The sequence below is a fragment of the Coregonus clupeaformis genome, chromosome 4 (genome assembly GCF_020615455.1).
Source record: "Coregonus clupeaformis isolate EN_2021a chromosome 4, ASM2061545v1, whole genome shotgun sequence".
Taxonomy (NCBI): domain Eukaryota; kingdom Metazoa; phylum Chordata; class Actinopteri; order Salmoniformes; family Salmonidae; genus Coregonus; species Coregonus clupeaformis.
Window position 1 is genome coordinate 17045186 of NC_059195.1, and position 27898 is coordinate 17073083.

At 44.8% G+C, this 27898-nt stretch overlaps 2 protein-coding genes across 3 annotated transcripts; both read right to left on the reverse strand.

Moving 5' to 3' along the window:
* Positions 1-546: 546 nt before the first annotated feature.
* Positions 547-4121, reverse strand: klhl23 (kelch-like family member 23). 2 transcript variants are annotated; one of them, XM_041869946.2, is made up of 4 exons: positions 3781-4121; positions 2096-3325; positions 1636-1788; positions 547-1546 (listed from the first exon to the last, which is right to left on the reverse strand). In XM_041869946.2, exons 2-4 carry the CDS (start codon positions 3318-3320, stop codon positions 1236-1238), a joined length of 1689 nt encoding a protein of 562 aa, XP_041725880.1. In that variant the 5' UTR covers positions 3321-3325; positions 3781-4121; the 3' UTR covers positions 547-1235. The 2 variants fall into 2 exon arrangements, with proteins under 2 accessions (XP_041725880.1, XP_041725887.1); XM_041869953.2 differs by having other exon boundaries at positions 3716-3791.
* A 469-nt stretch (positions 4122-4590) lies between these two features.
* Positions 4591-27898, reverse strand: LOC121556062 (D-3-phosphoglycerate dehydrogenase). The gene is made up of 12 exons (XM_041869938.2): positions 27680-27898; positions 26912-27063; positions 26688-26753; positions 26478-26532; positions 26201-26299; positions 25980-26112; positions 25716-25864; positions 11874-12026; positions 6112-6250; positions 5635-5762; positions 5308-5524; positions 4591-5000 (listed from the first exon to the last, which is right to left on the reverse strand). The coding sequence occupies exons 1-12, from the start codon at positions 27815-27817 to the stop codon at positions 4846-4848; spliced, it is 1584 nt and encodes a 527-aa protein (XP_041725872.1). The 5' UTR covers positions 27818-27898; the 3' UTR covers positions 4591-4845.

The window sequence follows — 27898 nt, forward strand, 5'->3', positions numbered from 1 at the left end:
TATGTGCATCATCTTGTAGATTAAAGCTGCAATATGTAGCTTTTTGGGCGGCTTGACCAAATTAAATAGAAATATGAGTTAGTGAGCCGTCATTCTCCTTGAAAGCAAGTCTAAGAAGCTGTAGATATGTTCTATGTGTACCATTTCTATGCTTCTGTTCTTAAGTTTCGTTTTTGCATCTTTTACTTTCTTTTGTAAACCAGCTTCAAACAGCTGAAAATACAATATTTTTGTTTATTGAAAAATTTCCCAGTGGTTTAGATAGTACAATGATTATCTACATTATACTTCCATGTTTTGTCACATAAACTGAAATTAGCCATACTATTACAATTTCAGCAACCAGGAAATGGCAGAGCAATTTCTGCATATTGCATCTTTAAAGTTACATTTATTTACATTTACATTTTAGTCATTTAGCAGACGCTCTTATCCAGAGCGACTTACAGTTAGTGCATACATTATTTTTTATACCCCCCGTGGGAATCGAACCCACAACCCTGGCGTTGCAAACGCCATGCTCTACCAACTGAGCTACATCCCTGCCGGCCATTCCCTCCCCTACCCTGGACAACGCTGGGCCAATTGTGCGCCACCCCATTGTGCGCCACCCCATTTATCAAGTCAAATCATGTGCATACTGCATCAATCAACCGCAGACTGTTGCAACGTTTAGGCAGTGGTCTGCTTCAGCCTATACATTTTTGCATCCATAATCATCAGTTTGGTTTTTATCGACAGCTGTTTTAGTTAATTATTTTTACATTCAGAATCAGAGGTCTCCACAAAGGAAACCTGAATAATTGTGCATACCCAAAACCCTAAGGTTCAGATGTATGGTTGATGACATTTGTGCTTCAAATGTAGAGATTTGTCTAAAAACAGCGTGCATATCTAGTGCTCTATCAGGTTTACCAGTCTAAGCCAAAATTACACAAATGGTAATGTAAAGTGCATGAGAACCAGTGTGTTAGATATAGGCCATTCAATGTAAGTGGATTGAAAAGTATGTGCTCTTTTTGTAATATTAAACCAGCAGCAATCATTTGTCACTGAACATTCATTTTGGCCAATTGGGTATAAAAGATACTCTAAATAATGTCACTTTTTGTAAAAAGATTCTTAGCACCTGTCACACACATACATAGCCCCTGCCACTCATGGGCTGTATGGCACGAAGGAACTGCATCCGCGGGATTTAGTTGATGTTTGTTGTAAAAGTACATTGAAAGACACTACACACTGTAAATACAAATGCATCCGTGTGTTCTTGCTGGGCTAGGGAGGCTTCCCACAACCTCCCAGGTGTCCAGCTCTGGGTCATACTTCTCAATGCTCTGCAGATATGTCCCCTTTGAATAGGAATATCCCCCTGTCACATAGATGCAGCCATTGATCACTACAGCACCACACTCCATCCTCCTCTCCTTCATCACTGACAACTGCCTCCACTCATCTCTCTCTGGATCGTAGCAGTCTGTGATCGTAGTCTGTCCTCCCACCAAGTACAGCTTGTTGTTCAGAGAAACAGAGCACAGGCCATACTCTGAAAGCATAAAGACAATGATTTCCTTACTAAATATTATTTCATACAAATTAAAATAAAATGCCCACTTCCCTCAAAATCTATCATACCTGGATGAGGACTTATTGTGACAATGTTCCACTCATTTATGTCTGGCCTGTAGGCCTGAATTTTTTCATAGGTGCTGCTTCCTCTGGATCCATAGTGGCCACCGGTCACATAGATTGTGTCATTCATGACACAAGCAGTGGCATTTCCTACACCTTTGAAAGAGGAAGCATTTGATCAAAAACAGTGAACAGCCAAAACAATCCTGATTTCATTAGTACTACTCAGTAAAATATTTTGCATGTTATTTGAATATGCAGAATAACTTGAAAGTAATTATTTACAGGTCAATGGCTGAGAATCAAATAGAGTGAATGAGTGGCCAAAATAGCTTTTGGTCCAACCATGTGAAACTGACAAGTTCAAGGGCAATACTAGAGCAACACAGGCTTGCATGTTTGCTTAGGTGTCTTCTCATTGTAACAAACTCCCTGTACAGTGGTTCTGTTTATGTTTTCATACCTTGTATCATGTTGGCTGTAGGGAACCATTTCTTTTTTAAGGGGTCATAGAATTCAGTCTCAAGTTGTATAGCTCCTCCTCTGTACCCTCCTATGGCATAGATACAGCCATGTAAAGCCACAGAACAGTGGTAGTATCTGGCAGTGATCATGGGGCATCCCTCGGTCCACTCATTACAATCACCATTATAAATCCAAACTGTGTCCAGGGCTTCAATAGTCTCAGTCTTATAACCCCCAGTCACATAAATATTTGCCCCGAGTAAAGATACACTATAGCTCTCCCTTGTCTGGTCAGGCATATCTTTTCCTTGCACCCATGTGTTGCTTATTGGATCCCATATGTGGACTTCACAGAGTGGATGCCAGTAGTACCCTCCAATAACATACATGCTTGAGGACAGTTTCTTCCTGCTCGCTGAAGTCTCTTTGCAGTTGGACTTCAAAGCGTTGATAATCAATGACCTTACTTTTCCCTCATTGCCCAGTAAGCATTGTCTCTGTACATCCAGGGCAGTCTTGAAGTACATCTCATCCAGCTCAAGATGGATACAACAGAGTAGGTCCTGAACGTGATCAATACGGTTAACAACGTCATGGGTGACCCATTTGACCACGGCATCCAAGAGAACTTCATCCTTCCATACGTTGAGGTTCTTAAGAGACATGACTGAACTCAGCTTGTCGTAGTCCACCTCCAAGAACTCCTCCTGCTGTAGGAGTTCCTCAAACCTGCTGAGCATTACCCTTCGTGCCTCCCGCTCCAGCTCAGGGCAGATGTGCAGCTCAGCAAAAGAGTGCATACCCAGGCAGTTGTCCACATCCAGGAAGCGTATAAGGAAGTCTTCGCAAGCCTTCTTCACTGAGCTGAACTGTAAGAGGTCTGCTGCCTCCAGCAGGCTCTGTACATTTGTCTCAGTGATGTTCACCTTGGAAGTGTATACGTAATTCACCAAAGCACTCAGAACTTCATAATCAATCCCAGTCAGTTTGATGAGGTTGTTTGACCGCTCCTTCATGTCGGCTGTGAACATGACTTTGAAATAAGAGCTGCGAGCTGACAATGCTGCCTTGTGACAGTAAAATACTTGTCCTGTGGCACATTGTAGGGTGATGTCGGTGAATATGCCACCGAGGTAGAACTCTCTCAGAGCATCCAATAGTTCATTTGGATGGGTGATGTCACAAAAGTCATAAATGTAGCTTTCTTTTCCTTTGTCTGACATAGTGGCTAAAAAATGAAGAGAAGATAGAACATATCATTTATTGGGTTAATACATTATGTGTGTGGGGGGGCATACTTTTGTGGTGTTCATTTCTTGTGCCATTTAATTTACTATAGGCCTAAGAACATGTGAAAACAACTAACATCTGATAGCATTTAATGGCTTTTCTTTACATATTGGCTTCCATCTTTACCACAACATAGGCTACTACAATATTAGGGCTATTTATATCTATACACACATGAGTAGGCTACGATCTGAGAGTGCAATAAAGGCTCTCATGTCATCAGCACAGGACATGATTTTCTACTCTCAAACCACTGGATTTTAAACATTATTCACAACATTGTATCAATCATTAATCTTCAAATCCATATTCCCTCATTCACATTTACCTTTCCACCGTATAATGGCATGAATTGTGCTTTCTGGACTGAAACAGGCGCTCGCAGACACTAACCTCAAATTAGCTCTCAGGACGTTTGCTGCACAACGCTGTCCTATTTTGGTATCTGTGTATAGTTGGAGAGGCGCCGGCTGTCACCCTGCTCCATATACTCCAGCCTGCTTTCCAGATAATAGGCTACATACAACCAGCCAAGTAGACTGCTTCAGCGAATCACCGTTCCCGTTATTCCCTGGACACACGTTCTCCTACCACGGCAATGGTTGAGTAAAGACGGCATCGATGCGCACAAGTAGAATCCTACCCCCAAGTGAACCAAAAAATAGTATGGTTGGTAGTTTATTTTAATTTGATTGAGGAATTCCCCCACTGCAGAGTCACTTCCCATTCAGTCTCTTTCGTTGCCATGGCAGCTTTAGCCTAATCCTAATAGGGATTAACATTGCATAATCTAAAGAGAGATTGTAGTGTGGTGCCATGAACAAGCCACGCGTCAAACCTTATGACCAACAATGATTTTGTGGTTCACAACCTCACTGCTAAGTAAAATAATCTAAGTGATGGACATCTGACTTTAGCTGTTGAAATAACGGGACATTTATTAAATATACAGTACACTAAAGGCTGGTAGACTAACATTGCAGATTTCATCTCTATTGCACCAAGGGAATATTTTATACTAGAAATAGGCTAGTCACCATAGAAACATAGGGTGCATAGAAAATGTATATGAGTTTATTGGTCAGTTGAGATGGGTTGTTTTTTTGTTTCCCATTTCAGCTACCCTCCTACTGGTGTGCTGACATTGAGAAAATTTAGCAACATGGGCAAATAGAGAATACAAGAAAATATAAACAATTGTAATAATGTAAACAGGTTTTTATTAAATTCTACATATAGTCAGCATCTCTCCAATAGAAATGACATTTTTAGTAACATTTTTTCTAGATGTGTAATGTTTAATAAAACACAAATACTTCTACGTGTTGTAAACTAAGTATTGAAATGCTAAAAGGCCAAAAGAAGCCATTTAGATTACTCAAATCTTCAGTGGTTAGATTTTTAGACATTGGAATGTACTGGTCCTTCAGCATTGTAACAATGCTCTCTCATTGCCATTTACACAGAGAGCTGTGCTGCTTCTTTCACTAAAGGTTTTAAGGCACCAAGGTCCCCCAAGAGAGAGGATAACCCCACACAATACCACTGATCTCCACTACGAGCTGCAGGGGCACTGAATGACTCCATTTCCACTCCTGCCGTGGCCAGCAAACCTGAGGAAAGAGTGGGAGACAGTCAAAGTAAAATTAGTTTAAACAGTTATCCTGGTCATCTTGCATTTACAGCTGTGAGAAGCTTATGTCAAGTGCTGGCTCGGTGTAAACACATCCTGATTGGAAAAGACAGAAAAAGTAAGAGTTAAGAATGCAGACTGAAAAGAGAAATCATTCAAGTTTGATTATATCAAATAAGTAGCAAAAAAGGGGTATACCTTGCTAACCTTGTCCTGCATAGGGAGACGAATGACCCTATGATCTCGATTAGTAAATAATGTTACAATGTGAAAAATAGCTTTCTCACCAGTCACAGAGGGCAGGAGCTGAGGAGACGCCGCGGCTTTAAAGAACAGCAGGTTGCCAGTGAGAGAGACAGGCTGTCGGAACACGCTGCGGTTCAGCTCCAACAAGGCTGGTACTCCTCCCTGGACTGAACCAGTAGCTCTGTAGCTAGAGCCGTTGACAGAGATCTCCACCTCACATGCACCTTGAGTCAGACCCTCACTGTGGTTTCTGGTTACCTGAGATTTAAAAAGAAAGTCATCCATCTCAGATAAGATTTATTTATATTACACAAGATATGTCATTAATAAAATGACCTTTAGCCAAGTGTCAATGGGGGCCATTTTACCGTTATTCCAGATTCCTTGGCCAGGGTCAGTGCATTGACCAAATTGGGGCAACTCTGGGACCCATCACTAAGTAATCCAACCATTACTGCTGAAGTCATGTAACCAGAGGAATCTTTCAAGCCGTCTCCTAGTTTGTGATAAAAACAACAGACCATGTTCAGTTTGCAAGGCCAGAGCCCACACTTTTGTGATACACAATTATACCACTAGGGGTAGACAAACCAAAGCTCACAACACCATCTTCCCCTAATACATGTATGCTTGAATGGCATTCAAAAATGGCATATATTGTATATATATATATATATATATTGTCTCCTTTCCCTTATGATCACTGATCTGAGAAGACTGGTTATGTAATGTTGACACAGACTTTCCGCCACATCTTTTCATCTATCAAGCCTGATCAGCAGTTTCAGAGAAGAGTAAGCAATTTATGAATATTAGGACACAGTCTAATGCCTTGGAGTGCTTACCTTGAGTTGTGATTTTGACTTGGCTGAAGGGTTGTTTAGAGGTGGTGCATGATTTCAGCACAGCTCCTATGGCCTCTCCAAGTTTGATCCACTGGTGAGACTCGGGGGAGAATGTGCTTGCCAAAACCTGGGCATTCACCTGCACACACCAAATTACACAACATGTAACCTATCAAAGAAAGTTATACAGCTGCACCATTGAGAGCATCTTGACTGGCTGCATCACTGCTTGGTATGGCAACTGCTTGGCATTCGACCGCAAGGCGCTACAGAAGCCTCTATACCAGGTGCCATCCAGGACCTCTATACCAGGCAGTGTCCGAAGAAGGCCCTAAAATGGTCAAAGACTCCAGCTACCCAAGTCATAGACTGTTCTCTCTGCTTCCGCACGGCAAGTGGTACTGGTTCACCAAGTCTGGAACCAACAGGACCCTGAACAGCTTCTAACCCCAAGCCATAAGACTGCTAAACAGTTAACCAAATAGCTACCCGGACTATCTGCATTGACCCTTTTTGCACTCACTTTTTTTACTCATCACATACGCTGCTGCTACTGTTTATTATCCATCCCTTTATTCCTAGTTACATGTACATATCTACCTCGGACCCCTGCACATCGACTCGGTACTGGTACCCAGTGTATATAGCCAAGTTATCATTACTCATTGTGTATTTATTATTAAGCATTCTACTTTTCTATTATTTCTCTATTTTCTTTCTCTCAGCATTGTTGGGAAGGGCCCGTAAGTAAGCTTTTCACTGTTCGTAAACAGGTTTAGACTAAGCATTTGACTAATAAAATTTGATTTGATCAAATGTGGTTTGTGCTTTATTTAAGCAATAAGGCACGTAGGGTGTGGTATATACCATGGCTAAGGGCTGTTCTTAAGCACGACACAACGCAGAGTGCCTGGATACAGCTGTTAGCCGTGGTGTATTAGTCATGTACCACAAACCCCAGAGGTATCTTACTGCTATTATAAACTGGTTACCAACGTAATTAGAAAAGTAAAAATACATTTTTGGTCATACCTGTGGTATACGGTCTGTTATAAACTGGGTGGTTCGAGCCCTGAATGCTGATTGGCTGACAGCCGTGGTATATCAGACTGTATACCACGGGTATGACAAAACATATATTTTTACTCCTCTAATTACGTTGGTAACCAGTTTATAATAGCAATAAGGCACGAGGAGGTGTGGTAAATGGCCAATATACCACGGCTAAGGGCTGTATCCAGGCACTCTGCGTTGCGTCGTGACTAAGAACAGCCCTTAGCCGTGCATTCCAGCTGGTGTCTATTCCACAAGTTACCCCCGGCTAAATCTATGGCGTTAAAATGCCTATTTACTCTGTTCCACCTGACAGCACAATCCACTGTCTCAACAGCCCAGGCAGGCAAGTTATAAACTCCAGATCTCCACTATAAAAAGCATCTAGAAATTATCACATATTTCTTTTAGACTAACATTTAGTTTTCAACAGCGGAGATTTGTATAAACCTTGCTGTTTGTCTCTCCGACATTTGCAACATTGTTTCAATATTCAAATTCGATCTCCAGCTGACGCATAGTAATGAACGTGTCGGGATGAGACAGACAGGCAGCTTTTCTCAGCCAGTTGAAATCATGAATCAGCATCATTTTGATGTACACTACCAGTCAAAAGTTTGGACACCTACTCATTCAAGGGTTTTTCTTTATCTGTACTATTTTCTACATCCTAGAATAATAGTGAAGACATCAAAACTATGAAATAACACTTGTAGTAACCAAAAAAAGTGTTAAACAAATCAAAATATATTTTATATATGAGATTCTTCAAAGTAGCCACCCTTTGCCTTGATGACAGCTTTGCACACTCTTGGCATTCTCTCAACCAGCTTCACCTGGAATGCTTTTCCAACAGTCTTGAAGGAGTTCCTACATATGCTGAGCACTTGTTGGCTGTTTTTCCTTCACTCTGCGGTCCATCTCATCCCAAACCATCTCAATTGGGTTGAGGTCGGGTGATTGTGGAGGCCAGGACATCTGATGCAGCCCTCCATCACGCTCCTTGGTCAAATAGCCCTTACACAGCCTGGAGGTGTGTTGGGTCATTGTCCTGTTGAAAAACAAATGATAGTCCCACTGAGCCCAAACCAGATGGGATGGCGTATCGCTGCAGAATGCTGTGGTAGCCATGCTGGTTAAGTGTACCTTGAATTCTAAATAAATCAGACAGTGTCACCAGCAAAGCACCCCCACACCATCTCCTCCTCCATGCTTCATGTTGGGAACCACAAATGCGGAGATCATCCGTTCCCCTACTCTGCGTCTCACAAAGACACGGCAGTTGGAACCCAAAATCTCTAATTTGGATTCATCAGACCAAAGGACAGATTTCCACCAGTCTAATGTCCATTGCTCGTGTTTCTTGGCCCAAGCAAGTCTCTTCTTCTTATTGGTGTCCTTTAGTAGTGGTTTCTTTGCAGCAATTCGACCATGAAGGTCTGATTCACGCAGTCTCCTCTGAACAGTTGATGTTGAGATGTGTCTGTTACTCAAACTCTGTGAAGCATTTATTTGGGCTGCAATTTCTGAGGCTGGTAACTCTAATGAACTTATCCTCTGCAGCAGAGGTAACTCGGGGTCTTCCATTCCTGTGGCGGTCCTAATGAAAGCCAGTTTCATCATAGCGCTTGATGGTTTTTGCGACTGCACTGAAATTTTCCGTATTGACTGACCTTCATGTCTTAAAGTAATGATAGACTGTCATTTCTCTTTGCTTATTTGAGCTGTTCTTGCCATAATATGGACTTGGTCTTTTACCAAATAGGGCTATCTTCTGTATACCACCCCTACCTTGTCACAACACAACTGATTAGCTCAAATGCATTAAAGAAGGAAAGAAAATCCACAAATTAACAAGGCACTGTTAAAAATCTGTTAATTGAAATGCATTCCAGGTGACTACCTCATGAAGCTGGTTGAGAGAATGCCAAGAGTGTGCAAAGCTGTCATCAAGGTGGCTACTTTGAAGAATCTCAAATATAAAATATATTTTGATTTGTTTAACACTTTTTTGGTTACTACATGATTCCATATGTTATTTCATAGTTTTAATGTCTTCACTATTATTCCACAATGTAGAAAACAGTAAAAATAATGAAAAACCCTTGAATGAGTAGGTGTGTCCAAACTTTTGACTGGTACTGTATGTATGTATCCTCTGTCAGGTTGGATGGGGAGCATCGCTGCACAGCTATTTTCATGTCTTTCCAGAGATTTTAGATCTGGTTCAAGTTCGGGATCTGGCTGGGCCACTCAAGGACATTCAGAGATTTGTCCCGAAGCAACTCCTGCGTTGTCTTGGCTGTGTGCTTAGGGTCGTTGTCCTGTTGGAGGGTGAACCTTCGCCTCAGTCTGAGGTCCTGATCGCTCTGGAGCAGGTTTTCATCAAGGATCTCTCTGTACTTTGTTCTGTTTATCTTTCCTTCGATCCTGACTAGTATCCCAGTCCCTGCCGCTGAAAAACGTCCCCAGCATGATGCTGCCACCACCATGCTTCAACGTAGGGATGGTGCCAGGTTTCCTCCAGACGTGACGCTTGGCATTCAGGCCAAAGAGTTCAATCTTGGTTTCATCAGACCAGAGAATCTTGTTTCTCATGGTCTGAGAGTCCTTTAGTTGCCTTTTGGCAAACTCCAAGTGGGCTGTCATGTGCCTTTTACTGAGGAGTGGCTTCTGTCTGGCCACTCTACCATAAAGGCCTGATTGGCGGAGTGCTGCAGAGATGGTTGTCCTTCTGGAAGGTTCTCCCATCTCCACAGAGGCCAAGGCCCTTCTCCCCCGATTGCTCAGTTTTGCAGGGCGGCCAGCTCTAGGAAGAGTCTTGGTGGTTCCAAACTTCTTCCATTTAAGAATGATGGAAGCCACTGTGTTCTTGGGGACCTTCAATGCTGCAGAAATGTTTTGGTAACCTTCCCCATATCTGTGCCTCGACACAATCCTGTCTCTGAGCTCTACAGATAATTCCTTCGACCTCATGGCTTGGTTTTTGCTCTGACATGCACTGTCAACTGTGGGACCTTATATTGACAGGTGTGTGCCTTTCCAAATCATGTCCAATCAGTTGAATTAACCACAGGTGGACTCCAATCAAGTTGCAGAAACATATCTCAAGGATGATCAATGGAAACAGGATGCACCTGAGCTCAATTTCAAGTCTCTGAGCTCAATTTCAAGTCTCATAGCAAAGGGTCTAAATACTTATGTAAATAAGGTATCTGTTTTGTATTTTTAATACATTTGCACACAAAAAAAACAAATGTTTTTGCTTTGTCATTATGGGGTATTGTGTGTAAATGGATCAAATTGTTTTTTTCTCATCAATTTTAGAATAAGGCTGTAACATATGAAAATGTGGAAAAAGAGAAGATGTCTGAATACTTTCACTGCATATATACACACAAATAAATATCAATAGAAAACAGGTAAAACGAAGTGCAGCTTGTTTGCAGTCTTTCCAGCTTCAGTTAGAAGTGATTGTGTTAGCTGTGTTGTTGGCTAGCTCCTCTGAACAGTGTCCTGACGAGAGAGCACACTTTCTATGCCACGTGAAATCACGCCTCATTAGCTCATTGTTATCGATGTATCCAAATAAATGTCACTAGAAAACAGCTTAAACAAATGCAAATGCAGCTACTTCGTTGCTGGCTGCACTGTTTGACATGACTGTAAGTTAGCCGTAGTTGGCTAGCTAGCAAGCAAGGGATAAGAACGTTGCCAGTCAGTATGGCAATCGAACATTTAGAACAAACGACTGGGTCGCATCTCTGGCAACCGAACCGATAGAACGAAAGATCAGCCGGCTTGGGCCTAACAACATCTGTGCCAATATGTCCTCCCAACACCGGCTTCTCAGGCATTATCACTTAAATATACCACGGCTTTCAGCCAATCAGCATTCAGGGCTCGAACCACCCGGTTTATATAATTTGGAATGAGGAACTGAGAAGGATATCAAGAAGCTCTATTGTTTTGAGATGCATTGCTTTTGCCCAACCGGTTTTACTACACTTCATGTGGAAAATTAACTAACCAACTAACTAACAGGACCCTGAGCAGTTTCTACCCCCAAGCCATAAGACTGTTAAATAGTTCACCAAATACCTACACGGACTATCTGCATTGACCCTTTTTGCACTAACTATTTTGACTCATCACACACTGCTGCTACTGTTTATTATCTATCCTGTTGCCTAGTCACTTTATCCCTACCTATAGGTACATATCTACCTCAATTACCTCGTACCCCTGCATATCGACTCAGTACTGGTACCCCGTGTATAAAGCCAAGTTATTGTTACTAATGCTGTATTTATTTATTGTGTTATTATTTTTCTAGTATTTCTCTTTTTCTCTCTGCATTGTTGGGAAGGGTCCGTAAGAAAGCATTTCACTGTTAGTCTACACCCGTTTACGAAGCATGTGACAAATTAAATTTGATTTGATTTTAACTGTCTAATTGTATTGCCAAGTATGACTCACTAATGAAGACACATTCTCGAAATGAAACTATCATTAGAATCCGATCTGAACAACCTCAAGGGTTACATTTTGTGTTACATTGTGACCAACATGTTCAATTCGGGAAACTTTCAAGGTCTGGAAGAACAGTTTTTCTAACCATCGCAACACTGAAACAATCAAAGAAAGAACCCATTAGAATCGGTCACCAATAGGCATTTGCTTGACTGTAATAGGAGAGCAGAACTCACTGCTCCAACCAGGCCCTTGCCCATCACCATGTCCACAATCTGCAGAGCGATGTCCTGTCCACAGCGTGCCTGGGCCTCCTTTGTACTGGCTCCCAGATGAGGACAGCTAATCACATTGGGATGGTTCACCAGGGCACGGTTCTTTGGGGGTTCCTGAGAAAGAATGTAAGTGAGACTGGCAATATTGAGGGGAAGACAAGTAATATAAAATGTAACTTAATATAAAATATTGGTGTGGTTTAAGTGATGTGGTATTTTTAATTTTTTTAGTGTGTAGATCCAGCTTTAATATTGGAGATATATTGTGGTTTCTATCAATGTAATTGTCTGCATAATTTCCAATCGCCATATATTTTTGTAAATATATACAGTGAGGGAAAAAAGTATTTGATCCCCTGCTGATTTTGTACGTTTGCCCACTGACAAAGAAATGATCAGTCTATAATTTTAATGGTAGGTTTATTTGAACAGTGAGGGACAGAATAACAACAAATAAATCCATAAAAACGCATGTCAAAAATGTTATAAATTGATTTGCATTTTAATGAGGGAAATAAGTATTTGACCCCCTCTCAATCAGAAAGATATCTGGCTCCCAGGTGTCTTTTATACAGGTAACGAGCTGAGATTAGGAGCACACTCTTAAAGGGAGTGCTCCTAATCTCAGTTTGTTACCTGTATAAAAGACACCTGTCCACAGAAGCAATCAATCAATCAGATTCCAAACTCTCCACCATGGCCAAGACCAAAGAGCTCTCCAAGGATGTCAGGGACAAGATTGTACACAAGGCTGGAATGGGCTACAAGACCATCGCCAAGCAGCTTGGTGAGAAGGTGACAACAGTTGGTGCGATTATTCGCAAATGGAATAATTTCCCTCGGCCTGGGGCTCCATGCAAGATCTCACCTCGTGGAGTTGCAATGATCATGAGAACGGTGAGGAATCAGCCCAGAACTACACGGGAGGGTCTTTCTTGTCAATGATCTCAAGGCAGCTGGGACCATAGTCACCAAGAAAACAATTGGTAACACACTATGCCGTGAAGGACTGAAATCCTGCAGCGCCCGCAAGGTCCCCCTGCTCAAGAAAGCACATATACAGTCCCGCCTGAAGTTTGCCAATGAACATCTGAATGATTCAGAAGAGATCTGGGTGAAAGTGTTGTGGTCAGATGAGACCAAAAACGAGCTCTTTGGCATCAACTCAACTCGCCGTGTTTGGAGGAGGAGGAATGCTGCCTATGACCCCAAGAACACAATCCCCACCGTCAAACATGGAGGTGGAAACATTATGCTTTGGGGGTGTTTTTCTGCTAAATGGACAGGACAACTTCATCGCATCAAAGGGACAATGGATGGGGCCATGTACCGTCAAATCTTGGGTGAGAACCTCCTTCCCTCAGCCAGGGCATTGAAAATGGGTCGTGGATGGGTATTCCAGCATGACAATGACCCAAAACACACGGCCAAGGCAACAAAGGAGTGGCTCAAGAAGAAGCACATTAAGGTCCTGGAGTGGCCTAGCCAGTCTCCAGACCTTAATCCCATAGAAAATCTGTGGAGGGAGCTGAAGGTTCGAGTTGCCAAACGTCAGCCTCGAAACCTTAATGACTTGGAGAAGATCTGCAAAGAGGAGTGGGACAAACTCCCTCCTGAGATGTGTGCAAACCTGGTGGCCAACTACAAGAAACGTCTGACCTCTGATTGCCAACAAGGGTTTTGCCACCAAGTACTAAGTCATGTTTTGCAGAGGGGTCAAATATTTATTTCCCTCATTAAAATGCAAATCAATTTATAACATTTTTGACATGTGTATTTCTGAATTTTGTTGTTGTTATTCTGTCTCTCACTGTTCAAATAAACCTACCATTAAAATTATAGACTGATCTGTCACGTACAGAAGAGGACCCAAGAGCGCAAGTTCAAATTCAGAGTTCTTTATTCAAGGTTACAGGCGGGAAGAGGAGTCCCAGGGGTGTCAGGGGGTCTTTCAGGGTCCTCCTGTGGGTACCTGTGCTCGGGGTCACCAAATGTCCGGGGGTGTCCAGTCCAAGTGCTTAGTGTGTGTGTTCCCAGTGATGGAGCGGCGTATCGGGCTGAGGGTGGTGAAACGTCTGGGCACGCTCATCTGGTGGTCGGAGACCTGGGGAAACACACACACAACAGCAATATGAATGGCAGGCAGAAGTACAGATCAGGGCTGGGCAAATATCGTGGTGAGAGACAGAAGGCAGAAACGAAGTTACCGGAGGGGCTGAAGATCGGAGAGTAGTCGAGGTCCAGAAGGCAGGTTGGGATAGACGGGGCAGTAGAACAAGGAGGCAGTCAGAAAGGATCGGGTATCACAAACAGGAGTCAGAGCGCAGACAGGCAGGTTACTGGTCCGGGTTTGAAGACGATCTGACAGGGCTTGGCTGAAAACCAGGGCTTGATATACTGGGAGAGGTAGTGGGGAAATGCAGTTCAGCTGGCAGAGTAATTAGAACAGAGTGAGGCAAGGTGAGGATGGTGAGTGGGAAATGCAGTGCAGCTGGCCAGGTAACAAGAGCAGAGCAGGGCAGGTGGAGCTAGTTAGGCTGAGTAGAGAGAGGGAGGTGAGCAGAGTGGAAGATAATTGAATGCAATTAATGTTGCTACCAGGGAGAGAGAGTGCTCATGACAGGACCCCCTCCAAGGGACGGCCCCAGAAGTCCCAAGAACAACATCATGCCGGGAGGGTGGAGGGGAGCAGGCGGCGGGTCAGAACTCCTCCGAGCGGTCCGAGTGAATCTCCTCATCCTCAGAAGGAGCTGGAGGGTCACGGTCGGGAGACAGGACAGGCACTGAGACAGGAGCAGGGCGGGCCGGACGGCTAGGAACCCCTCTTGGACGGCCCCTACGGATTGCAGGCTGATCAGGATGTAGTCGGTGGAAGTCAGTGATAAGGGTCCGGTCCACTATCCTCCTGGCCGGGATCCAGGTCCTCTCCTCTGGACCATATCCCTCCCAATCAACGAGGTACTGAGACCCCTACCCCTTCGCCTAGAGCGGAGCAGCCGCCGGACGGTGAAGACAGGACCGCCATCTACGAGGCGCGGAGGAGGTGGCGCCGGAGCTGCAGGGACCAGGGGACTTTCATGGACCGGCTTGACCTTGGAGACGTGGAAGGTGGGGTGGACCCGCATGGAAGCGGGCAACTGAAGTCGGACCGCCGTTGGACTGATGACTTTCTGCACAGGAAAAGGACCAATGAAGCGAGGGGCCAGCTTTCGTGATACAACCCGCAGCGGCAGATCCCGGGCAGACAGCCAGACCTTCTGACCAACCCGGTAAGTAGGTGCTGGGTCCTCCGTCGGTTGGCACCGACGGCGTAGCTGGTTCCAGACTTCAGGAGCACAGTGCGAGCCTGGGCCCAGAGTGCGGCGGCAGCGGCGGGCATACGCAAGAGCAGACGGACAGGTGGCATCCGCCTCCTGGCTGGCAAACAGTGGAGGTTGATACCCGTAGACACACTGAAAGGGGGAGAGCCCGGTGGAGGAACTGGTGAGTGAATTATGGGCATATTCCACCCAGAGCAGGTGTTGAGCCCAGGCCCGGGGATTTTGGGAAGCCACACACCTCAGTGCCTTCTCCAGCTCCTGGTTCATGCTCAGTCTGGCCGTTTGACTGCGGGTGGAATCCAGACGATAGGCTGGCGGTGGCCCCAAGGAGATGACAGAACTCCTTCCAAAAGGTTGCTGAGAATTGCGGGCCCCGGTCTGACACTATATCCTGGGGTAGGCCATGGATACGAAACACATGTTCCAGGACCACCTGGGAGGTCTCTTTAGCAGAGGGTAGTTTGGGAAGGGGCACGAAGTGGGTCATCTTACTAAAGCGGTCAACAATGGTAAGGATGACTGTGTGTCCGTTCAGAGGGCGGAAGGCCCGTAACAAAGTCCAGTGAAACGTGGGACCAGGGCCTCTTGGGTATGAGTAGGGGTTGCAGCAACCCAGCAGGAGGCTGGTTGGGAGTCTTGTTTCGGTTGCAAGTGGGACAAGCTCGGATGAATTCTCGGACATCCCGTCTCATCCCCCGCCACCAGAACCGCTGGCGGACCAGATGAAGGGTGCGAGTGATGCCGGGATGACAGGCCAGACGGGATTCGTGCCCCCACTGAATCACAGGTGACCTGAGATTTGCTGGAACAAACAGACGGTTGGGGGCGCTGGTGCTTGGACCTGGCTGGTCCCGAAGAGCCTCCATGACCTGCTTCTCGATCTCCCAGGTGAGGGCCGCTACGACCAAGTGGCTGGGAAGAATGGGAGCTGTCATGGCGGTGGTCTCGTCCTTCTGAAACATCCGGGAAAGAGCATCAGGTTTGATGTTGCGAGATCCCCGGGCGGTAGGAGAGCGTGAAATTGAAGCGCGTAAAGAACAGAGACCACCGCTGTTGACGGGAGTTCAGCCTCCTGGCTGTTTGGATATACTCCAGGTTCTTGTGGTCTGTCCACACTACGAATGGTTCCTTTGACCCTCTAACCAGTGCCGCCATTCTTCAAGGGCGAGCTTGACAGCCAACAGCTCGCGGTTCCCAATGTCGTAGTTGCATTCGGCAGGGGTTAGCCGACGGGAGTAGAAGGCACAGGGGTGCATCTTGCCATCCTCAGCTGCTCTTTGAGAAAGCACTGCACCCACTCCCACGTCCGAAGCATCTACCTCCACCACAAACTGCCTTTGCTGCATCTGGCATCTGGAGGATGGGAGCAGAAGTGAAACATGTCTTGAGGATATTGAAGGCCTTATCAGCAGCTGATGTCCATTGGTACGGTTGTTTAGTGCTGGTTAGCGCCGTGAGGGGTGCAGCCACTGTGCTATAGTTTCTGATGAATCTCCTATAAAAGTTGGCAAAGCCCAGGAACTGTTGCAACTTCTTCCGAGACTCAGGAACTGGCCAGGAAGTGACAGCCGACACCTTCGTGAGATCCATCTGAATGCTGCCCTCGGTCACCACATACCCCAGGAATGAAACGGTCTTGGCATGGAACTCGCACTTCTCTGCCTTCACGAAAAGAGAGTTCTCCAGCAGGCGGCGCAGGACCAACCGGACGTGGTGCGTGTGTTCTGACAGAGTCTTTGAGAATATTAAAATATCGTCAAGGTACACAAATACGAACGTATTTAGCATGTCCCTGAGGATATCATTCACTAGGGCTTGAAAAACTGCTGGGGCATTGGTGAGGCCGAAGGGCATGACGAGATATTCATAGTGGCCGGTTGGTGTGTTGAACGCTGTCTTCCATTCGTCTCCCTCCCTCATCCGCACCAGATGGTAGGCATTGCGAAGGTCCAGCTTAGTGAATACAGTGGCTCCCTGCAGCAGTTCGAAGGCAGACGAAAGTAAGGGCAGTGGGTAGCGATTCTTAACCGTGATGTCGTTCAGACCCCGGTAATCTATGCATGGACGAAGAGAACCGTCCTTCTTGCCGACAAAGAAGAATCCCGCTCCCTGCGGGGAAGACGACGGTCTAATTATCCCGGAGGCAAGAGAGTCATTAATGTAGTCCTCCATGGCCTTTCTTTCCGGGGCTGACAGTGAATACAGACGACCCTTGGGAGGTGCTGTGCCAGGCAGGAGATCAATCGCGCAGTCATAGGGTCTGTGTGGGGGTAGAGATGTCGCCTTGGATTTGTTGAACACCTCTTTCAGGCTGTGGTAACAGGCCGGAACATTGGATATGTCGGAGGTAGCGCTAGATCCTTCCCGGTGAACGGGCAGGGTGGCCCCCCCTTAAACAGGTCTGGTGACAACTCCTTCCCACTCACGGACTGTTCCTGTCTCCCAGTCGATGTGGGGGTTGTGCTGACGGAGCCACGGGTATCCAAGAATGAGTGGTTGGCCAGGTGAGTGTAGGAGGTGAAACTGGATGGACTCCTGGTGGTTTCCTGACAGCAGGATTGTCACAGGGGCGGAGATATGAGTGACAGTGCCAAGATGATGCCCATCCAGGGCTCGTGCAGGAATGGGTTGTGTCAGTTGATGATGGTTCACGCCCAGTTGCTGTGCAAGCTCAGGGTCCATGATGTTTGCTTCGGCCCGGAATCCACAAGGGCGGCCAATGTATGAGTCTTGTCAGAAAGCTGAAGGCGGAGATGAAGCAGGGTCTTTCGGATGGAGGGAGACTGAAGGCTTGTTGAGCTCACCCGGATCTCCCCTACACCTGGTGAGCTGCGGCTTTTGCCGGACAAGTAGCGACACGGTGATTCTCGCCACCACAGTAGAGGCAAAGGTTGGAGCTTAGACGGCGCCGACGCTCCTCGGGAGTCAGAGAGGCACGGCCAATCTCCATGGGCTCAGGCTGATTGAGTTGGCTATGGGACTTGACAGGCAGGGGCTGGACAGAAGCGGTATCGACCCGAGTACGGATGGCAGGTTGACTGAGACGGCCTTCTCCCTCCTCCGGGTCTGTATACGGCGGTCAATGCGAACGGCAAGGTCAATGGCGGCATCAAGCGTTGAGGGCGGGTCATGGGAAACAAGCTCGTCCCTTGATATAGTCCGCCAGGCTATGGAGGAAGGCTTGCACCAGTGCCTCTGGGTTAAACGAGCTTTGACTGGCCAGGGTACGAAAGTCAATGGAGAAGTCTGCCACTGTCCGATTGCCCTGACGGATGGTGAGCAGAGCTTGTGACGCTTCGGCTGTTGGCGAGCCTAGGTCAAAGACCTTTAACATCTCCTCCTCAAAGGCACTGAAGGAGGCACAGGCTGGGGTTTGCCGGTCGAACTTCGCCGTTCCCACAACCGAGCTCGACCGGTGAGATGTGTGATGACATACCCCACCTTGGCTCCCTCTGTTGAGAAAGTCCTGGGCTGTAGTGCAAACTGGATTCGGCAGCTGCTCAAGAATGGTCTTACTTGCTTCTGGTTGCCATCAAAACGTTCCGGGTTCCCAATCCTTGGTTCAGGAGCGTGGGGATCTGGTGGCAGCACTGCCGGGCCTGCAGCATTGGGACCTCCAGCGGAGGGATGAAGGAGTATCGGTGGTACAGGAACAAAAGGACCAGGGGGGTGCAGGTGGAGTAGCCGGGCTTGAGAGTAGTTGCAGGGCTTGGGCTAGCTGTTGTTGCTGCAGTTGGAACTGTTGTTGCTGCTGGTTGAATAGCTGGAGAAGGGAAGCGATGTCGCCAGCCATCCGATTTATGTCTCCCTCAGAGCGTCCAGTCGCTGTAGGGCAGTCCTCTCTGGCTCTTCCTCCATCGTGGTCAGGGAGTGCGCTGGGTCCATGATGGTCAGATCGTTCTGTCACGTACAGAAGAGGACCCAAGAGCGCAAGTTCAAATTCAGAGTTCTTTATTCAAGGTTACAGGCGGGAAGAGGAGTCCCAGGGGTGTCAGGGGTCTTTCAGGGTCCTCCTGTGGGTACCTGTGCTCCGGGGTCACCAAATGTCCGGGGGTGTCCAGTCCAAGTGCTTAGTGTGTGTGTTCCCCAGTGATGGAGCGGCGTATCGGGCTGAGGGTGGTGAAACGTCTGGGCACGCTCATCTGGTGGTCGGAGACCTGGGGGAACACACACACAACAGCAATATGAATGGCAGGCAGAAGTACAGATCAGGGCTGGGCAAATATCGTGGTGAGAGACAGAAGGCAGAAACGAGTTACCGGAGGGGCTGAAGATCGGAGAGTAGTCGAGGTCCAGAAGGCAGGTTGGGATAGACGGGGCAGTAGAACAAGGAGGCAGTCAAGAAAGGATCGGTATCACAAACAGGAGTCAGAGCGCAGACAGGCAGGTTACTGGTCCGGGTTTGAAGACGATCTGACAGGGCTTGGCTGAAAACCAGGGCTTGATATACTGGGAGAGGTAGTGGGGAAATGCAGTTCAGCTGGCAGAGTAATTAGAACAGAGTGAGGCAAGGTGAGGATGGTGAGTGGGAAATGCAGTGCAGCTGGCCAGGTAACAAGAGCAGAGCAGGGCAGGTGGAGCTAGTTAGGCTGAGTAGAGAGAGGGAGGTGAGCAGAGTGGAAGATAATTGAATGCAATTAATGTTGCTACCAGGGAGAGAGAGTGCTCATGACATGATCATGTCTTTGTCAGTGGGCAAACGTACAAAATCAGCAGGGGATCAAATACCTTTTTCCCTCACTGTATATACAGTGGGGAAAAAAAGTATTTAGTCAGCCACCAATTGTGCAAGTTCTCCCACTTAAAAAGATGAGAGAGGCCTGTAATTTTCATCATAGGTAATAACAAAAGTTTCTCAGTACTTTGTTATATACCCTTTGTTGGCAATGACACAGGTCAAACGTTTTCTGTAAGTCTTCACAAGGTTTTCACACACTGTTGCTGGTATTTTGGCCCATTCCTCCATGCAGATCTCCTCTAGAGCAGTGATGTTTTGGTGCTGTCGCTGGGCAACACGGACTTTCAACTCCCTCCAAAGATTTTCTATGGGGTTGAGATCTGGAGACTGGCTAGGCCACTCCAGGACCTTGAAATGCTTCTTACGAAGCCAGTCCTTCGTTGCCCGGGCGGTGTGTTTGGGATCATTGTCATGCTGAAAGACCCAGCCACGTTTCATCTTCAATGCCCTTGCTGATGGAAGGAGGTTTTCACTCAAAATCTCACGATACATGGCCCCATTCATTCTTTCCTTTACACGGATCAGTCGTCCTGGTACCTTTGCAGAAAAACAGCCCCAAAGCATGATGTTTCCACCCCCATGCTTCACAGTAGGTATGGTGTTCTTTGGATGCAACTCAGCATTCTTTGTCCTCCAAACACGACGAGTTGAGTTTTTACCAAAAAGTTATATTTTGGTTTCATCTGACCATATGACATTCTCCCAATCCTCTTCTGGATCATCCAAATGCACTCTAGCAAACTTCAGACGGGCCTGGACATGTACTGGCTTAAGCAGGGGGACACGTCTGGCACTGCAGGATTTGAGTCCCTGGCGGCGTAGTGTGTTACTGATGGTAGGCTTTGTTTCTTTGGTCCCAGCTCTCTGCAGGTCATTCATTAGGTCCCCCCGTGTGGTTCTGGGATTTTTGCTCACCGTTCTTGTGATCATTTTGACCCCACGGGGTGAGATCTTGCGTGGAGCCCCAGATCGAGGGAGATTATCAGTGGTCTTGTATGTCTTCCATTTCCTAATAATTGCTCCCACAGTTGATTTCTTCAAACCAAGCTGCTTACCTATTGCAGATTCAGTCTTCCCAGCCTGGTGCAGGTCTACAATTTTGTTTCTGGTGTCCTTTGACAGCTCTTTGGTCTTGGCCATAGTGGAGTTTGGAGTGTGACTGTTTGAGGTTGTGGACAGGTGTCTTTTATACTGATAACAAGTTCAAACAGGTGTCATTAATACAGGTAACGAGTGGAGGACAGAGGAGCCTCTTAAAGAAGAAGTTCCAGGTCTGTGAGAGCCAGAAATCTTGCTTGTTTGTAGGTGACCAAATACTTATTTTCCACCATAATTTGCAAATAAATTCATTAAAAATCCTACAATGTGATTTTCTGGATTTTTTTTTTGTGATTTGTCTGTCATAGTTGACATGTACCTATGATGAAAATTACAGGCCTCTCTCATCTTTTTAAGTGGGAGAACTTGCACAATTGGTGGCTGACTGAATACTTTTTTCCCCCACTGTATAGTATCTCACAAAAGTGAGTACATCCCTCACATATTTGAGTATATCTTTTCACGTGACAACACTGAAGAAATGACACTTTGCTACAATGTAAAGTAGTGAGTGTACAGCTTGTATAACAGTGTAAATTTGCTGTCCCCTCAAAATAACTCAACACACAGGCATTAATGTCTAAACCGCTGGCAACAAAAGTGAGTACACCCCTAAGTGAAAATGTCCAAATTGGGCCCAATTAGCCATTTTCCCTCCCCGGTGTCATGTGACTCGTTAGTGTTACAAGGTCTCAGGTGTGAATGGGGAGCAGGTGTGTTAAATTTGGTGTCATCGCTCTCACACTCCCTCATACTGGTCACTGGAAGTTCAACATGGCACCTCATGGCAAAGAACTCTCTGTGGATCTGAAAAAAAGAATTGTTGCTCTACATAAAGATGGCCTGGGCTATAAGAAGATTGCCAAGACCCTGAAACTGAGCTGCAGCACGGTGGCCAAGACCATACAGCGATTTAACAGGACAGGTTCCACTCAGAACAGGCCTCGCCATGGTCGACCAAAGAAGTTGAGTGCACATGCTCAGCGTCATATCCAGAGGTTGTCTTTGGGAAATAGACGTATGAGTGCTGCCAGCATTGCTGCAGAGGTTGAAGGGGTGGGGGGGTCAGCCTGTCAGTGATCAGACCATACGCCGCGCACTGCATCAAATTGGTCTGCATGGCTGTCGTCCCAGAAGGAAGCCTCTTCCAAAGATGATGCCCAAGAAAGCCCGCAAACTGTTTGCTGAAGACAAGCAGACTAAGGACATGGATTACTGGAACCATGTCCTGTGGTCTGATGAGACCAAGATAAACTTATTTGGTTCAGATGGTGTCAAGCGTGTGTGGCGGCAACCAGGTGAGGAGTACAAAGACAAGTGTGTCTTGCCTACAGTCAAGCATGGTGGTGGGAGTGTCATGGTCTGGGGCTGCATGAGTGCTGCCGGCACTGGGGAGCTACAGTTAATTGAGGGAACCATACTGAAGCAGAGCATGATCCCCTCCCTTCGGAGACTGGGCCGCAGGGCAGTATTCCAACATGATAACGACCCCAAACACACCTCCAAGACGACCACTGCCTTGCTAAAGAAGCTGAGGGTAAAGGTGATGGACTGACCAAGCATGTCTCCAGACCTAAACCCTATTGAGCATCTGTGGGGCATCCTCAAATGGAAGGTGGAGGAGTGCAAGGTCTCTAACATCCACCAGCTCTGTGATGTCGTCATGGAGGAGTGGAAGAGGACTCCAGTGGCAAGCTGTGAAGCTCTGGTGAACTCCATGCCCAAGAGGGTTAAGGCAGTGCTGGAAAATGATGGTGGCCACACAAAATATTGACACTTTGGGCCCAATTTGGACATTTTCACTTAGGGGTGTACTCACTTTTGTTGCCAGCGATTTAGACATTAATGGCTGTGTGTTGTGTTATTTTGAGGGGACAGCAAATTTACACTGTTATACAAGCTGTACACTCACTAATTTACATTGTAGCAAAGTATAATTTCTTCAGTGTTGTCACATGAAAAGATATACTCAAATATTTACAAAATGTGAGGGGTGTACTCACTTTTGTGAGATACTGTATATATATATATATATATATATATATAAACATACATACACACACACACACACACAACCGTTCAAAAGCTTGGGGTCACTTAGAAATGTCCTTGTTTTCTAAAGAAAATCATTTATTTTGTCCACTAAAATAACATCAAATTGATCAGAAATACAGTGTAGACATTGTTAATGTTGTAAATGGCTATTGTAGCTGGAAACAGCTGATTTTTAATGGAATATCTACATAGGCGTACAGAGGCCCATTATCAGCAACCATCAGTCCTGTGTTCCAATGGCACGTTGTGTTTGCTAATCCAAGTTTATCATTTTAAAAGGTGAATTGATCATTAGAAAACTATTTTGCAATAATGTTAGCACAGCTGAAAACTGTTGTGCTGATTAAAGTCGCCTCTTCAATGCCAATAGTGTGCAAAGCTGTCATCAAGGCTACTACTTTGAAGAATCTGAAATATAAAATATATTTTTGGTTACTACATGATTCCATATGTGTTATTTCATAGTTTTGATGTCTTCACTATTATTCTACAATGTAAAAAATAGTAACAATTAAGAAAAACCCTTCAATGAGTAGGTGTGTCCAAAATTTTGACTGGTAGTGTATATCTTTTTTTCTTTATTATTTTCCTGCTAACCCTACCACTCCTACTACCCTAATTGGAGTAAACTAATGTCAACAACACTTTGGCTTCTACATTTTACAGACACAGTATAATTTACATTAGTTATCTTGTTTGTTTTTACCCTCAACCCCTCCCATCCATCTCTGAAGACCATCCAGTTTTGATTTGTTTTGTTTCACAAAAGTTCTGAACCTTTCTATTCTCAAGATTGTACATTAAAGATAAACATTTTTGCTAAAAGTATTATTAATCAATTGACTATGACTTTTCAAATCACCCAGCAGTGCTATTTGCAGAGTTAGCTCCAGGTAAATATTGCAATTCTTCAGCCATTCTTTTGCGACCAAAAACTATCTACAGATGGACCGTACCAAAACAAATGATCTAATAATTCTGTCTCTGCGCATCAAAATATGCAGAGCTGGGATGGTTGTATCCCTATATACATTGCATTCGGAAAGTAGTCAGACACCCATTCTAAAATGGATTTAAAAAATGTTTTTAAATAACTCAATCTACACACAATACCTCATAATGACAAAGCCAAAACAAGTTCAGACATTTTTGCGAAAGTATTAAAAATAAAGAAACTGAAATACCTCATTTACATAAGTATTCAGACCCTTTGCTATGAGACTCAAAATTGAGCTCAGGTGCATCCTGTTTCCATTGAGCATCCTTGAGATGTTTCTACAACTTGATTGGAGTCGACCTGTGGTAAATTCAATTGATAGGACATGATTTGGAAAGGCACACACCTGTCTACATAAGGTCCAACAGTTGACAGTGCATGTCAGAGCAAAAGCCATAAGGTCGAAGGAATTGTCCGTAGAGCTCTGAGACAGGATTGTGTCGAGGCACAGATCTGGGGAAGGGTACCAAAAAATGTCTGCAGATCCTTGATGAAAACCTGCTCCAGAGCGCTCAGGACCTCAGACTGAGGCGAAGGTTCATCTTCCAGCAGGACAACAACCCTAAGCACACAGCCATGACAACGTAGGAGTGGCTTCGGGACAAGTCTCTGAATGTCCTTGAGCGGCCCAGCCAGAGCCTGGACTTGAACCCGATCGACCATCTCTGGAGAGACCTGAAAATAGCGTTGCTCCCCATCCAACCTGACAGAGCTTGAGGATCTGCAGAGAAGAATGGGAGAAACTCCCCAAATACGAGTGTGCCAAGCTTGTGCTGCCAAAGGTGTTTCAACAAAGTACTGAGTAAAGGGTCTGAATACTTATGTATAATTTGATCTTTGTTTTTTACTTTTTTATAAAAATGTGCAACAATTTCTACAAACTTGTTTTTGCTTTGTTATTATGGGGTTTTGTGTGTAGATTGATGAGGGGAAACAATTATTTAATCCATTTTAGAATAAGGCTGTAACGTAACAAAATGTGGGAAAAAATTAAGGGGTCTGTCTGAATACTTTCCGAATGCATCATTCTATTGGTTGCAAGAATTCTGTATAATTTCAATTAAAAAACTAATTTTGAATCCAGCGTTGTTTTGTGTATCAGTTCATTAACCATGTGCCATGGAGTCGGTACATCGCAAATCTCTTCCCAACTATTTTGCAATCTGTATGTCACAGCTGTAAAAATGTTGGTCCTTAAATGAAAATGTTATACTTTTTTTTTTTATCACTGTTTTCTTTAACCAATTTTGGTCTTTAATGCACAGACAAGTTCCTTACTTTCTCCTCTTTCCACTTTTGTGGTAATGCTCCTATTAGTTGGTTGTAATTTTGGATAGAGCAGACATTTCCATATATTTTTGTTAGCTGCATGCGTGACATAACTCCACCAGACCTATTTATGTTATCATTTACAAAGATTAGACCTTTTTTAAACATGTTTTCCAAAAATAATGTTTATTTTATTAATTAGTATATTTGAGTTTAACAATAGTATTTGTTGTATTATTTGTTCTGTCTTTTTTGGTGGATTAAACTGAAATTGCAACCAACTTTCTATGGCTTGTTAAAAATATTATGTGATGTGGTATTCTTGCCTCGACAAAAACATCGAGGCCAGCCCCTCCACACTGTCTAGACTCCAAAGCTCTGAGGAGCGCATCCTCATCGATGATGCCCCCACGTGCACAGTTCACGACCTTTACACCTTTCTTGCACTTTGCAAATGACGTGTCGTTCAGTAGTCCTAGGAGAAACAACAATTTAACCTCAAGTGGAAAATGTTTTTTGTTTGTTTGATGGTCGATGTAATCACTTTCCACCCTCCAGTACTACAACCATGCTACCTCTGTAAAACTCACCAGCTGTAGAAGGCATGAGGGGAGTGTGGACAGTGATGTAATCACACTGGGGCCACAGCTGCTCCAGAGACATCTGCTCCACCCCCCAGGTAGCAGTCACCTCAGGAGGGGTTATTGGATCATAGCCGATGGTCTGTCGAAAGCTAATTCAGTTACCACTATTGTGCTACAGTTGACAGCTTTTAAAGATCGTTTTACTTTTCACAGGATTATGAACTGACCTTCATGCCAAAGGACTGCATTCTGATGGCAACTTCCTTTCCAATTCTTCCAAGTCCAACTATTCCAAGTATTTTGCCGTACATCTCTGCGCCCATGAACTGCAAAATCATTAACACAACTTTGACCCAGGTCCCTGAAGAGTTTGAGACTCCATAGATTTAAAGATCAGATTTAATTAGTGATGATTGGATGGACACTGGGGTAGACCACGTGACAGTAATTGCTTTGTGTGTCAAAATAAAACTCCTAATGGAGGGAAGCCAAAATACTCTTTACCTTTTTACGATCCCAGTTCCCTGCTTTCATGGACATGGCTGCTTGTGGCACATGTCTAGGAAGATAATGGTTTTTAATGAAGTTATATCAAACTTTCCTGTAAAAGTAGGATGAAAAGGACAGATGGGGGTGTATAGTGCAAAGCAATGTCTAACCAATGCCATGAAATATGCCGAGAGGTAGTCTGTATCATCTGTTGTAGTGTCTTACCTTGAGAGGCTCATCAACAGGGTACATGTCAGCTCTGCAGCACTGATTGTGTTGCCACTTGGTGTGCTATAAAAGGGAAATTACACATACAATAGTCTAATATTCAGGGAAAATACATATCTGTGGTGATTTGATTTAGACATAGGAGTTGCCTTAAAACTATACACGGATGCATCAACAACTTAGGACTTATTTCGAATGATACTATTATTTTGCAAACTTACTTCATGACAATTATGCCCTTTATGGTGGCAGCATCCACATCCACGTTGTCAACGCCTGTCCCAGCTCTTCCAACAATTTTGAGGTTACCAGCAGCATTGATGACATCAGCTGTCACCTTTGTTGCAGATCGAACCACCAGGCCATCATATTCCTGGAGGTGGATTGAAAAGGAAAAATTATGAGCTGCATAGTGATGCCAGTGCATGAAAAAAAAAAATTGTTCATTGGAGTAATTTGAAGAGTTTAGGAATGAATTTATAGTTGGAATTGTTTCATGAATCAAACACATTCAAGTTATTGATTTGGCATCACATGGTGTCACGAGGAAGACAAGCCAAATATTAGATTAGTTGCCTCTGGTGTAATTGATCAAACTATGTATAGCCTACATTTTGAAAGTACCAGGTAGAACGGGTAGAAAGCCCCAGTCTAAATGTAATCCTATACGAGGGAAATCAGTCATTTCTGGCGCAGTTGCATCAGATTTCCAAGGCGGTACTACTATAGCGCGACACCAGAGAGGTCAGGATCGCACATGCAAGAATCCACTAAACTGCAATTGCTGTAAATCATCCGCAAAATAAAATCCAGTTGTAGGTTATTCAACCAATGACCAAACGCGATATACTTTTTCCATTTTATACATTTGATACCAACTTTGAAATGTTGCACATTTTAGAAAGTCATCGTGCAACAAAAATGCATGTCATGCCCGAAATGTTTAATACGAGGAATGCGTGCAAATGAGAAAATATGTAAACCCTTACCTTGATCTCCGCAATCAAGTCATCCTTACTCATGTTTTGCTTCTCTGTAACTTGGATTCCATTTTCTTGCAGGATCTTCTTACAACAAGGATCAACAATTTCACTTATTAAAATGCGTTTAATGGATATTGGGGCCATTTTGCTGTTCTCTCAACAGTTGGGTACAATTTCACAGATGAATGAGTGAACCGTTTTACGTAAACTGATGGACACGCTGAA

Coding starts and splice junctions, on each gene's coding strand:
- LOC121556062 (XM_041869938.2), bottom strand. CDS start 27,817: ATGGCCCCAATATCCATTAAACGCATTTTAATAAGTGAAATTGTTGAT. Junction 6,251..11,873: donor GCAAGGGCCTGGTTGGAGCA/GTGAGTTCTGCT, acceptor TGGTGTGTGCAG/GTGAATGCCCAGGTTTTGGC. Junction 5,001..5,307: donor GCTCCTGCCCTCTGTGACTG/GTGAGAAAGCTA, acceptor CTCTTTCCTCAG/GTTTGCTGGCCACGGCAGGA.
- klhl23 (XM_041869946.2), bottom strand. CDS start 3,320: ATGTCAGACAAAGGAAAAGAAAGCTACATTTATGACTTTTGTGACATC. Junction 1,789..2,095: donor TACAGCCAACATGATACAAG/GTATGAAAACAT, acceptor CCTCTTTCAAAG/GTGTAGGAAATGCCACTGCT. Junction 1,547..1,635: donor CACAATAAGTCCTCATCCAG/GTATGATAGATT, acceptor TTATGCTTTCAG/AGTATGGCCTGTGCTCTGTT.